General features: G+C 47.0%; 1 protein-coding gene across 1 annotated transcript; it reads left to right on the forward strand.

The window, feature by feature from the left end:
* On the forward strand, nucleotides 1-291 carry LOC136376496 (large ribosomal subunit protein eL39-like). Its single transcript, XM_066342592.1, has one exon. The coding sequence runs from the start codon at nucleotides 42-44 to the stop codon at nucleotides 195-197; it is 156 nt and encodes a 51-aa protein (XP_066198689.1). The 5' UTR covers nucleotides 1-41; the 3' UTR covers nucleotides 198-291.
* The last annotated feature ends 13,428 nt before the right edge of the window (nucleotides 292-13,719 follow it).

Here is a 13,719-nt window from a genome sequence, read left to right on the forward strand (position 1 = left end):
CTCTCCGCCGTCGTGGTGTGTGCGGTTGTTTCTTCCTCGCCATGTCTTCTCACAAGACTTTCAGGATCAAGAGGTTCCTGGCCAAAAAACAAAAGCAAAATTGGCCCATTCCCCAATGGATTCGGATGAAAACTGGTAATAAAATCAGGTACAACTCTAAGAGGAGATACTGGAGGAGAACCAAACTGGGTCTGTAAGGAACCACACATGAGATGGCTCACATTTATGCGGTGTTCACGTTGCCTACACCTCATAAATCACTGGAAAGAGCACTGCTGTAGGACAGTTGGCTGTTTTTTTGTTTTTTGTTTTTTTGAAGTTTATTTATTTTTTTAAGACTTTATTCATTTTAGAGAGGAGAGAAGGAGGAGAGAGAGAGAGAGAGAGAAGAGGGGAGGAGCAGGAAGCATCAACTCCCATATGTGCCTTGACCAGGTAATCCCAGGGGGGTTTTTGTTTGTTTGTTTGTTTTTGGGTTTTTTTGTATTTTTCTGCAGCTGGAAACGGGGAGAGACAGTCAGACAGACTCCTGCATGCGCCCGACCCGGGATCCACCTGGCACCCCCACCAGGGGCGAAGCTCTGCCCACCAGGGCGTAGCTCTGCCGCGACCAGAGCCACTCTAGCGCCTGGGGCAGAGGCCAAGGAGCCATCCCCAGCGCCCAGGCCATCTTTGCTCCAATGGAGCCTCGGCTGCGGGAGGGGAAGAGAGAGACAGAGAGGAAGGAGGGGGGGTGGAGAAGCAAATGGGCGCTTCTCCTATGTGCCCTGGCCGGGTCCCCCGCACGCCAGGCCGACGCTCTACCGCTGAGCCAACTGGCCAGGGCCAATCCCAGGGTTCTGAACCGGTGACCTCAGCATTCCAGGTCGACGCTTTATCCACTGCACCACCACTGGTCAGGCAAAGTTTATTTATTTATTTATTTATTTATTTTTTTTTACAGAGACAGAGAGTGGGATAGATAGGGACAGACAGACAGGAACGGAGAGAGATGAGAAGCATCAATCATCAGTTTTTCGTTGTGACATTTTAGTTGTTCATTGATTGCTTTCTCATGTGTGCTTTGACCATGGGCTTTCAGCAGACCGAGTAACCCCTTGCTGGAGCCAGCTACCTTGGGTCCAAGCTGGTGAGCTTTTTGCTCAAGCCAGGTGAGCCCGTGCTCAAGCTGGCGAAGTTGGCTGTTTTAATTGGGAGATTGTTGGGGAAATGAGTTTTCTCTATGATATATATATATATATATATATATATATATATATATATATATTTTTTTTTTTGCAATAGGATCCGGTTCAGTAATAAATGTGAGACCTTTTAAACTGCAAAAAAAAAAAAAAAATTAATGTTGCCTGACCAGGCGGTGATGCAGTGGATAGAGCATCGGACTGGGATGCGGAGGACCCAGGTTCGAGACCCCGAGGTCACCAGCTTGAGCGTGGGCTCATCTGGTTTGATCAAAGCTCACCAGTGTGGACCCAAGGTCACTGGCTTGAGCAAGGGGATACTCGGTCTGCTGAAGGCCCACGGTCAAGGCACATATGAGAAATCAATCAATGAACAACTAAGGTGTCACAACGAAAAACTGATAATTGATGCTTCTCCTCCCTCTCCGTTTCTGTCTGTCTGTCCCTATCTATCCCTCTCTCTGACTCTCTGTCTCTGTAAAAAAAAATAATAATTTAATGTTGATATGCAATATGTAGTTTTCACCACTAATCCACCATGACCAGAATAGACAAAAAAAGTAAACTTGTCTGGTGGGAATATAAATGAAAACCACCTTTGTAGTAGACATGTGCAACTTACAGTAAAAACTTTTAAATAGGCATACTCTTCAACCTAACTATAGGAGTATATCCAAAGGAAATAATCAGCGACAAAAAAAAAAAAAAGATGAATCTATAGAATGTTCATGGAAGTGTAGCTTATAATAGGCAAGTACTGAAATAAATCCAAATTCCAAATAAAAGAGCAGTTAGGGTACATCCACACACACCTGATGCAGCCATTACAGAAACTGAAGAAAACAAAGGAGCAGGTTCCTCACACAATGTTAATTTTTTTTTCTACTTTGCTTTTCCTACATCTCAGCATCCCTTTCTGGATCTTCCTTCACCAAATGTAAAATTCTGTATGGTTCTTGCGTGTCACTCCAAATTCTGTGAGGAGATAACCACATGCTCTGCTATCAGTTTACATAACATCCATAAGCTGACAACTCCCGAATGTATCTCTGCGGCACAGACTTGTTCTCTTGGATGACTCAAAAGCATCTCAAATTTGTCTGAAAGTAACCTCTTGATAGTCCCCTTAAAATTTGTTTTCTACTAGCCTCTCCATCAATTTATATAGTTCCCACAGCTATAATAAACTCACTCGTCTGAGCCTAAAACATGAGAGTCAACCTTTATTCTATACGCAGAGTATATCTAGACTGCCTACAAATTACTTTAAAAACTAGAATCATGCCTGACTAGGCGGTGGTGCAGTGGATAGAGCATCAGACTGGGATGTGGAGGACCCAGGTTTGAGACCCCGAGGTAGCCAGCTTGAGAATGGGCTCATCTGGTCTGAGCAAGGCTCACCAGCTTGAGCCCAAGGTCGCAGGCTCGAGCAAGGAAGGGGTCACTCGGTCTGCTGTAGCCCCCCGGTCAGCACATATGAGAAAGCAATCAATGAACAACTAAGGAACCACAACGAAGAACTGATGCTTCTCATCTCTCTCCCTTCCTGTCTGTCTGTCCCTATCTATTCCTCTCTCTGACTCTCTGTCTCTGCCACAAAAAATAAAATAAAGAAAAAAACTAGAATCATGATCAAACATATAAGCATGTGTGTGTGTGTGAGAGAGAGAGACAGACAGACAGACAGACAGATAGGGACAGACAGACAGGGAGAGAGATGAGAAGCATCAATTCTTCGTTGCAGCACCTTAGTTGTTCATTGACTGCTTTCTCATATGTGCCTTGACAGGGGAGCTACAGCAGACCGAGTGACCCCTTCCTTGCTCGAGCCAGCGACCTTGGGCTTAAGCTGGTGAGCCTTACTCAAATCAGATGAGCCCACACTCAAGCCAGCGACTTTAGGGTTTCGAAACTGGGTCCTCCGCATCCCAGTCCAAAGCTCTGTCCACAGCACCATCAATGGTCAGGCTAAACATATATATTAAACATACAGTTAACTACCCTGGCTGGTTGCTTAATTGGTTAAAGCATCCTTCCGATACCCAAGTGCAGGTTTGACCCCTGGTTGGGACACATGCAAGAATCAACCAATGAATGTATAAATGGGTGGAACACCAAATTGATGTTTCTGTCTCTCTCTCTCCCTTTCTCTCAAATCAATACATAAAAATAAGGAGCCCTGGCTAGGTAATTCAGTTGGTTACAGCAGTGGTCGGCAAACCGCAGCTCGCGAGCCACACGCGGCTCTTTGGCCAACTTAGGAGCACCCTCATTAAGTTAATAACAATGTACCTACCTATATAGTTTAAGTTTAAAAAATTTGGCTCTCAAAAGAAATTTCAACTGTTGTACTGTTGATATTTGGCTCTGTGGACTAATGAGTTTGCCGACCATTGGATTAGAGCATTGTTCCCATACATCAAGGTTCTGCGTTCTATCCCCAGTCAGGACACATACAATAATCAACCAATGAATGCATAAATAAGTGAAATAAATCAATTTCTTTCTCTCTCCTTTCCTCTCTCTCTCATATCAATAAATTTTAAAAATTAAAATAAATAAATATTAAAACATAGTTCACTGAAAAGGAACTCCAAATAACCAATAAACATATAAAAAGATGTTCAAATTTCACTAGTTACAGGTAAATGCAAATTAAACAATGAAATATCCTTTTAAACTATGATATTTGTGCCTGACTGGTGGTGGCACAGTGGATAGAGTGTCAGCCTTGGACACTGAGGTCCCAGGTTCAAAACCCCGAGGTCACCGGCTTCCAGCTTGAAAGCAGTCTTGCCAGCTTAAGTGCAGGGTCGGCAGCTTTAGTGTGGGATCATTTACATGATCCTGTGGTTCCTGGGTTTAGCCCAAAGGTCGCTAGCTTGAGCCCAAGGTCCCTGGCTTGAGCAAGGGGTCACTGGCGTGGCTGAAGACCCCCAGTCAAGGCACGTATGAGAAAGCAATCCAATCAATGAACAACTAAAGCATATTAAGTTGATGCTTCTTATCTCTCTCTCCCTCTCTCTCTCCTCTCTCTCTCACTAAAAAAAAAAAAAAAACAAAAAAAACCCCACAAAATAAACTATGGTATTTGCAAAAATTAAAGTTTTTTATACCAAGTGTTGATAAGAATACGGGGAAATAGGAACTATCATACATTGCTAAATAGCTGTTTAGTGATAGTGAGTAAAGTCGAATGGTGCATAGCCAAGATCCAGTAATCAATGACCCTCCATGTTCCCTCCAAACACCCCTATAATGTGCACACAAATATGTATATAAGGGTATTTCTTGCAACATTGTGATAGCAAATTTGAAAATGGCCCAATATCCATCAATAGGGAAATTTTAAAATGTATGCTACATATAAACAAATATTCTAGAACAGTTAAAATGAATTAACTAGATCCATGTCTTATCATGGACATTGAAAACAACAGTTGCAGAAGGCTTTATAATAATAATAATAATAATAATAATAATAATAATAAATAATCATAGCTAATGTTTTACTGAGCATTGAGTCAGCCCCACTCTCTCACTCTGTTCCAAGTACTTTTATGAATATTAACTCATGCAATCAAATCATAGTAATTTCTTTTAATAAAAACTTTATGGCCTGACCTCTGGTGGCGCAGTGGATAAAGCATTGACCTGGGAACATGATATGGGAGTTGATGCTTCCTGCTCCACCCCCCCCCTTTCTCTCTCTCTCTTTCTTTCTCTCTCTCCCCCTCCCAACTCTCAAAAATGAATAAAAAAAAAAATCAGCGGTAGAAGGTCGGCCTGGCGTGCGGGGGACCCGGATTCAATTCCAGGCCAGGGCACATAGGAGAAGCGCCTATTTGCTTCTCCACCCCCCCCCTTCCTCTCTGTCTCTCTTCCCCTCCCGCAGCAGAGGCTCCATTGGAGCAAAGATGGCCCGGGCGCTGGGGATGGCTCCTTGGCCTCTGCCCCAGGCGCTGGAGTGGCTCTGGTAGCAGCAGAGCGACGCCCCGAGGGGCAGAGTATCGCCCCATGGTGGGCAGAGCGTCGCCCCTGGTGGGCGTGCCGGGTGGATCCGGGTCCGGCGCATGCGGGAGTCTGTCTGACTGTCTCTCCCCGTTTCCAGCTTCAGAAAAATACAAAAAAACAAAAAAACAAAAAAAACCTTTATGCCCTGGCCAGGTAGCTCAGTTGTTTAAGCATCGTCCTGATACACCAAGGCTGTGGGTTCCATCCCTGGTTAAGGCACATACCAGAATCAACCAATGAATGCATGAATAAGTGGAAAAACAAACCAATTGTTTCTCTCTCCCCCTTCTCTAAAATCAGTAAAGTAAAAAAAAATTTAATAGCCCTGGCGGTTGGCTCAGTGGTAGAGCGTCGGCCTGGCGTGTAGAAGTCCCGGGTTCGATTCCTGGCCAGGGCACACAGGAGAGGTGCCCATCTGCTTCTCCAACCCTCCCCCTCTCCTTCCTCTCTGTCTCTCTCTTCCCCTCCCGCAGCCGAGGCTCCATTGGAGCAAAGATGGCCCGGGCGCTGGGGATGGCTCCTTGGCCTCTGCCCCAAGCGCTGGAGTGGCTCTGGTCGCAACAGAGCGACGCCCTGGAGGGGCAGAGCATTGCCCCCTGGTGGGCGTGCCGGATGGACCCCGGTCGGGCGCATGCGGGGAGTCTGTCTGTCTCTGCCCGTTTCCAGCTTCAGAAAAATACAAAGAAAAAAAAATTAATAAAAACGATGCTTTATATAATTGGAAGTATATCCATTTTTCTGACTACACACACACACACACACACACACACACACACACACAACACACCCAAATAAGGATAAAGCTGGTTTACCATCACTCCTGCAATCACTATGACCTCCCCAATTCTCCCCTATTCACCATTGTCAATTTAGTGTATATTATAACTTTTTCTATTCATTTAGACAAGTTCTAACACAATAAAAATCACTTGTTTTGAGGGAGTTGGTTTTAAAAAAATGACTAAGTACATATTGTTCTGCAATTTGCATTTTGTTCTCCACTCCACAACACACCCTGGGGGACTTTCCAGACTAGTATAAAAATAGGCCTGACCTGTGGTGGCGCAGTGGATAAAGCGTCGACCTGGAAATGCTGAGGTTGCCGGTTCGAAACCCAGGGCTTGCCTGGTCAAGGCACATATGGGAGTTGATACTCCCTGCTCCTCCCCCCATTCTCTCCCCCCCCCCCCGCTTTCTAAAATGAATAAAAAATAAAAAAAAACAAAAAAAAATAGTATTCCGTAACTGGATATTCCATAGCTATTCCCTCAGCTGGATAGTCCATGAACAATCCCCCCAGCTGAAGAGGAATTAGGTGTCTTTCAATGTGTCAATATTACAAACAACTCGAAAAATTATACCTGTATCGTACCCAGTTTAATGTTTACTGGGAACTATGCCACTACTGATTTTTTTTTAAATAAACCTTTTTTAAAAATTCATTTTAGAGAGGAGAGAGAAAGGGAGAGAGAGAGAGAGGGAGAGAGAGAAAGAGAGAGAAGGTGGGGAGGAGCTGGAAGCATCAACTCCCATATGTGCCTTGACCAGGCAAGCCCAGGGTTTCGACCGGCGACCTCAGCATTTCTAGGTCGACGCTTTATCCACTGCGCCACCACAGGTCAGGCACACTGCTGATTTTTAACAAACAAACAAACAAACAAACAGCTGTGCCTTAGTTCTTCATTGGTCAAGAGGATTGTACTACCACCAAGCCTTACAAGGCTGCAGTGAGGATGAAACGAATTGACATATGCATGACCAGCTCTTTGTAACTGTTCCCAGCACCGTTCTTTTCTTTGGTTAGCTCTGATCTTTGGGTCTTGGCGGCTGGCAGACTTGATTCTGGCTGCTGAGCGCTAAGCGTCCTCGTCCAAAGCGGAGTAGCTCGGGGCCTGGTGGGAGTGTCCTCCCCTGACATCCCTTATTCTCCTGCTTTAAAGCGAGGACATTCCGACGGCTGTGGCTTTTCTTTGAACGGTTCACTAGGTGAGCTTGCCACACATCCTCCAACGCCCTGCTCTTGGTCCACAAGTAGCTCCCTCCGCCCAGATACCCAGCCGGACCCTCGCCTTCACGCCTCAAGTTCAAGCCCTTGGCCGGGAATTCGCTGGCAGGCGGCGCTGGCACAGCCCTACCCACCCCAGCTGCCCTCCAGCATCGCCGGCCACAATCGGGCCGCAGTCCAGTGGGTCCGCCTGCCCAGCGCCACCTCAGCTCCCGTCGTGATCGCCACCAAACACCGAAGTAGCTCCTAGGAAAGCGGAAATCCCACCCCAGCCTGCCACTCGCCGCTGCAAGGGGGCGGGCCCAGCCACAGGCTCCACCCCTTCCTGGAGGCGGGGCTGGGCTGGTCCTGCACGACCGCACCCCTCTTGGGTGACCTCGGGCTCAAGCCAGTGAGTGACCCTTGGGTTCAGGACAGCGACCGTGGGATCTTGTCAATGATCTCGTGCTCAGGCCCGAGACTTGGAGATTTTTTTTTTTTTTCTGTATTTTTCTGAAGCCGGAAACGGGGAGAGACAGTCAGACCGACTCCCGCATGCGCCTGATCGATCGGGATCCACCCGGCACACCCACCAGGGGGCGATGCTCTGCCCCTTCGGGGCGTTGCTCTGTTGCGACCAGAGCCACTCTAGCGCCTGGGGCAGAGGCGGAGGAGCCATCCCCAGCACCCGGGCCATCTTTGCGGGAGGGGAAGAGAGAGACAGAGAGGAAGGAGAGGGGGAGGGGTGGAGAAGCAGATGGGCGCTTCTCCTGTGTGCCCTGGCCAGGAATCGAACCCGGAACTTCTTTTTTTTTTTTTTTTTCATTTTTCTGAAGCTGGAAACAGGGAGAGACAGTCAGACAGACTCCCGCATGCGCCCGACCGGGATCCACCTGGCACGCCCACCAGGGGCGGTGCTCTGCCCCCCAGGGGGCGATGCTCTGCCCATCCTGGGCGTCGCCATATTGCGACTAGAGCCACTCTAGCGCCTGAGGCAGAGGCCACAGAGCCATGCCCAGCGCCCGGGCCATCTTTGCTCCAATGGAGCCTTGGCTGCGGGAGGGGAAGAGAGAGACAGAGAGGAAAGCGCGGCGGAGGGGTGGAGAAGCAAATGGGCGCTTCTCCTATGTGCCCTGGCCGGGAATCGAACCCGGGTCCTCCGCACGCTAGGCCGACGCTCTACCGCTGAGCCAACCGGCCAGGGGAGACTTGGAGATTTTTGAACCTGGGTCCTCAGCGTCCCAGGTCGACGCTTTATCCACTGTACCACCATCCATCAGGCGTTCCTGATTTTTGTATTAACACGCAAATGTATGTATAAGTTGCAGATCAATAAGCACAATACTATACTGTAAGACAACGAAAACACAAGCTCCAAACATGTATTTCCTGTGGGGACGTCTATATACATCCATAAATATATACATCTATATGTAAATATATAATATATACCATATATACTTATATATAATATATATTCATATACACACACATATAAATACAGAATATGTGCATACTTATATAGCATATATGCATACAATCATATACACAAATCCATTAAACATTTGTACATAAATATACATATATCTGTACATATGTATTTTATATATTCGCTTATAGGTATCCCCACAGATGATACATATTATTAGGGGCTACTGTTTTTGTCTTACAGTATACTATTATACGTAATGTTCAACTAGCTTTTTTTGCTCTCTCTTTGAGAGCCATCCACCTTAAAGTAGGTGCATTCCTCTTCATTTCTTTCAGTTTGCTTCATGGTGTCTCTCAGTCAGCTCACTCAGAACTGATTGAGTTGGAAGAGAGGTTAGGCACCAATAGGAAATATTTTAAGATCTCTGGCAAGGGTGGATTTGTATTTATAAATAACGTTGTACTTAACCACCTGCCTCATGTTCCCAACTGTAAAATTAAATTAATGGCACTCCCAAGCTGGTTGTAGGTTGTCTGTGAGTTAAGTTAGATAAGTCACATAGACGAGGTACTTGGGCCACTGAATCTTTCAGTAACTTTAAGTCCTTATTAGTATTTTGCCAGGAAGAGTTCTTCTGAAAGTGTGTAAATTTGTATCTCCTGCGCTCATTCAAGTGGGCTATACGTTGTGCCTCCCTTCCCTCCAGTTCTCCCTTCTGCTCCTCTCCTTGAAACCTGCAATGTCCTAAGAACGTAAATGTCAGCTATGGTGTGATAACGTTGGTGCGGCCACAGGAGGAAACAAGAAGGAGGTTTGGAAGGAAGAAGTTTATTCTACTCAGTGGCCCCAGAAAAGAGGGTCACCACATGCCATGCAGGGTGACAGGTGAAGCACCAAGATTTGGTCAGGTGGCAAAAGATAGGAGTGAGGGGCAAGCCTGAGACAGAGCCTATATTGGAGTTTCCATGGAAAAGGCAAGAATTGGCCCTGGCCGAATGGCTCAGTTGATTAGAGCATCATCCTGAAGCGTAGAGGTTGTCGGTTCAATCCCTGGTCAGCACATACAGGGACAGATTGATGTTCCTGTCTCTCTCTCTCTCCCCCCTTCCTATCTCTAAAATCAATAAAATAAACATTTAAATTTTTTTTTTTTTTTTTTTCTGAAGCTGGAAACGGGGAGGCAGTCAGACTCCCGCATGCGCCCGACTGGGATCCACCTGGCATGCCCACCAGAGGGCGATGCTCTGCCCATCTGGGGCGTCGCTCTGTTGCAACCAGAGCCATTCTAGCGCCTGGGGCAGAGGCCATAGAGCCATTCTCAGCACCCGGGCCAACTTTGCTCCAATGGAGCCTTGGCTGCGGGAGGGGAAGAGAGAGACAGAGAGGAAGGAGAGGGGGAGAGGTGGAGAAGCAGATGGGCGCTTCTCCTGTGTGCCCTGGCCAGGAATTGAACCAGGGACTTCCACATGCCAGGCCGACGCTCTACCACTGAGCCAACTGGCCAGGGCCAACATTTAAAATTTTTAAAAAAGAAAAGACAAGGATTGGCAGAGTAAGCAATTTTGGATTGGCTGCCTGGAATAGTTCCAACATCTTTGGGCTGTAGGAGCAATCTAACTAGAGACTGGTACCTGGCCCTGGTGTGATTTAGGGCAGAGTTAGATAAGAAAGTGGCTGGTTTTGTAGACTTGGGATTCGTTCTTTACATTGTTTTGCTAAGAATTGGCTAGCCCTGCACAGGACAGTCTCTACTGGCCAGCAAACTTTATAAAATGTTAAAACCTCATAAAATACAAAAATTAAAAAAATAAAATAAAAAACAAACATGCAGTGGTAGAGCATCAGCCTGGCTTGTGGAAGTCCCGGGTTCGATTCCCGGTCAGAGTACACAGGAGAAGCGCCCATCTGCTTCTCCACCCCTCCCTCTCTCCTTCCTCTCTGTCTCTCTCTTCCCTTCCCTCAGCCAAGGCTCCATTGGAGCAAAGTTGGCCCAGGCACTGAGGATGGCTCCATGGCCTCCACCTCAGGCTTTAGAATGCCTCCGGTTGCAATGGAGCATCGCCCCTTAGTGGGCATGCCAGGTGGGTCCCAGTAGGGCGCATGCGGGAATCTGTCAACCTCCCTGCTTCTCACTCCAGAAAAATACAAAATGAAAAAAACCCAAAAAAACAGCCCTGGCCGGTTGGCTCAGCGGTAGAGCGTTGGCCTGGCGTGTGGGGGACCCGGGTTCGATTCCCGGCCAGGGCACATAGGAGAAGCGCCCATTTGCTTCTCCACCCCCCCTCCTTCCTCTCTGTCTCTCTCTTCCCCTCCCGCAGCCAGGGCTCCATTGGAGCAAAGATGGCCCGGGCGCTGGGGATGGCTCCTTGGCCTCTGCCCCAGGCGCTAGAGTGGCTCTGGTCGCGGGAGAGCGACGCCCCGGAGGGGCAGAGCATCGCCCCCTGGTGGGCAGAGCATCGCCCCTGTGGGCGTGCCAGGTGGATCCTGGTCGGGCGCATGCGGGAGTCTGTCTGACTGTCTCTCCCCGTTTCCAGCTTCAGAAAAAATACAAACAAACAAACAAACAAAACCCCGAAAACAAAAAAAAATCCCATGAATATATGCAGACCTGGTTCCTTCTTCCCAGAACTCTTCCCTGCTCCAGCCCCCACTTCACCTGACTTCTTTTTTTTTTAAGGCACACTCTTAGGTAAGAGGTGCTTTTTTTTTTTTTTTCATTTTTAGAGAGGAGAGGGAGAGAGAGAGAGAGAGAGAGAGAGAGAGAAGGGGGGGAGGAACTGGAAGCATCAACTCCCATATGTGCCTTGAGCAGGCAAGCCCAGGGTTTTGAACCGGCAACCTCAGTGTTCCCAGGTCAATGCTTTATCCACTGCACCACCACAGGTCAGGCTTCACCTGACTTCTTGTTATTTCTCCCTACCAACTGTGATGGACTCTGATGTTTTGCATTTATAGGTAACATAGTACCTTCCTCCCTTTATTAGTTTGCTACAGCTACTGCAACAAAGTACTACCCTCTCGGTGGCTTAAACAACTTAATGGATTTCCTCCCAGTTTTGGAGGCTGGAAGTTAGTAGGCTGGGTCCCTTCTGGGGCCCTGAGGAAGAATTTCTTCTAGGACTCCCTCCTAGCTTCTGGTGCTTTGTTGTCAATCTCTGGTGTTCTGTGACTTGTAGAAGGGTCATCCAAGTTTCCGTCTTCAGTTTTCACATAGCATTCTCTGTGTGTGTCTGTGGCCAAATACCCCTTCCACTTTTTAATGTTTATTTTATTGATTTTAGAGAGGGGAAGGGAGAGAGCAGAAAAGATAAAGGAACATCTGTTCCTGTAGGTGCCCTGACCGGGGATCGAACTGGCAACCTCTGTGCTCCGGATGATGCTCTAACCAACTGAAGTATCCAGCCAGGGCTAACTTCCTTCCCCCTTTTTATAAAGACACCTGTCATTGGATTGAGGTCCATTTTAAGGACCTCGTTTTAACTTGATTATCTCTATAAAAACCCTGTCTCCAAATAAAGTAACATGTTCAGGTAGTGGGGTTAGGATGCCAAAATTTGAGATGACACAATTCAACCAGAACACTCTTCACCGTTTTCCTTTCACCCTGTTAATGCCTTCCACTGAGCAATTCATAGTACTTGTATCCACCACCACCCCATAGCACTTAGCACACTTTATTGTAGATGTTACTTTTTTTATTAAAGATTTTACTTTTTTTTCCAATTTTTTATTTATTCATTTTAGAGAGGAGGGGGGGAGAGAGAGAGAGAGAGAGAAGTGGGGAGGAGCTGGAAGCATCAACTCCCATATGTGCCTTGACCAGGCAAGAACAGGGTTTTGAACCGGCGACCTCAGTATTTCCAGGTCGACGCTTTATCCACTGAGCCACCACAGGTCAGGCCAAAGGTTTAAAAATTTATTTATTTTTTTTGTATTTTTCTGAAGCTGGAAACGGGGAGAGACAGTCAGACAGACTCTCGCATGCGCCCGACCGGGATTCACCCAGCACGCCCACCAGGGGCAACGCTCTGCCCACCAGGGGGCGATGCTCTGCCCCTTCGGGGCTTCGCTCTGCCGTGACCAGAGCCACTCTAGTGCCTGGGGCAGAGGCCAAGGAGCCATCCCCAGCAACCGGGCCATCTTTGCTCCAATGGAGCCTCGGCTGTGGGAGGGGAAGAGAGAGACAGAGAGGAAGGAGGGGGGGGTGGAGAAGCAAATGGGCGCTTCTCCTATGTGCCCTGGCGGGAATCGAACCCAGGTCCCCCGCACGCCAGGCCGACGCTCTACCGCTGAGCCAACCGGCCAGGGCCAGGCCAAAGGTTTTACTTTTTTAAATTGAGTTTTAGAAGAAGGAGAGAGAGGTGGATTCAGCAGAGGAGCAGGAAACACCATTATAGTTATTTCTCACATGTACCTTTACCGGGCAAGCCCAGGGCCTTGAACTGGGACCTCAACATTCCAGGTTGATGCTTTATCCATTGCACCACCACAGGTCAGGCAGATGTTACTTTTTTTGAAAGCCAGTTCCTTTTCCTCCCTCCAGATCCCCCTCCCAACAGAATCATAGTGGAAATCCCAGTAGGACAAGTACTGTACTGTATGTCTCTTACTCATCACTTTTTTCTGTATCATACTCTCTGTGCTCAAAGGACATTCAGTGGGAAACTGATGAATGAATGAGTGAACTGTTTGTGGGGGAAGATGGCCAGTGTGCATAGCTATACTCATAACTTAATGTGTTTATTGCCTGGAGAGCAAATACAACATTTTTATTAATTTCCAGAAGGAATTCTTGTGGGATTCATTACATTACACTTGTAAATTAATTAAAAGACATTATATATGTGCTGTAAACAATTTATTAGAGTCCCTTTGGAATCAATTTCATCACAGTTGCAACTTAATTTGGGGACGAATGACACCTATTCAACATTGAGCTACATAGCTCCCTATTCAGCAAGTCTCCCTCAGTTATGTTTGATCATGTTCTTCATTTAAGTTCTACAAATTATTTCATTTTACTACTTATTATTTTCTATTTTCTTTCAGCTACTGTGATGTGAGTCATTGATTAGAACACGTTTTAATTTGTTAATACATGGCGA

This window comes from Saccopteryx leptura, chromosome 6 (genome assembly GCF_036850995.1).
Source record: "Saccopteryx leptura isolate mSacLep1 chromosome 6, mSacLep1_pri_phased_curated, whole genome shotgun sequence".
Lineage (NCBI taxonomy): Eukaryota > Metazoa > Chordata > Mammalia > Chiroptera > Emballonuridae > Saccopteryx > Saccopteryx leptura.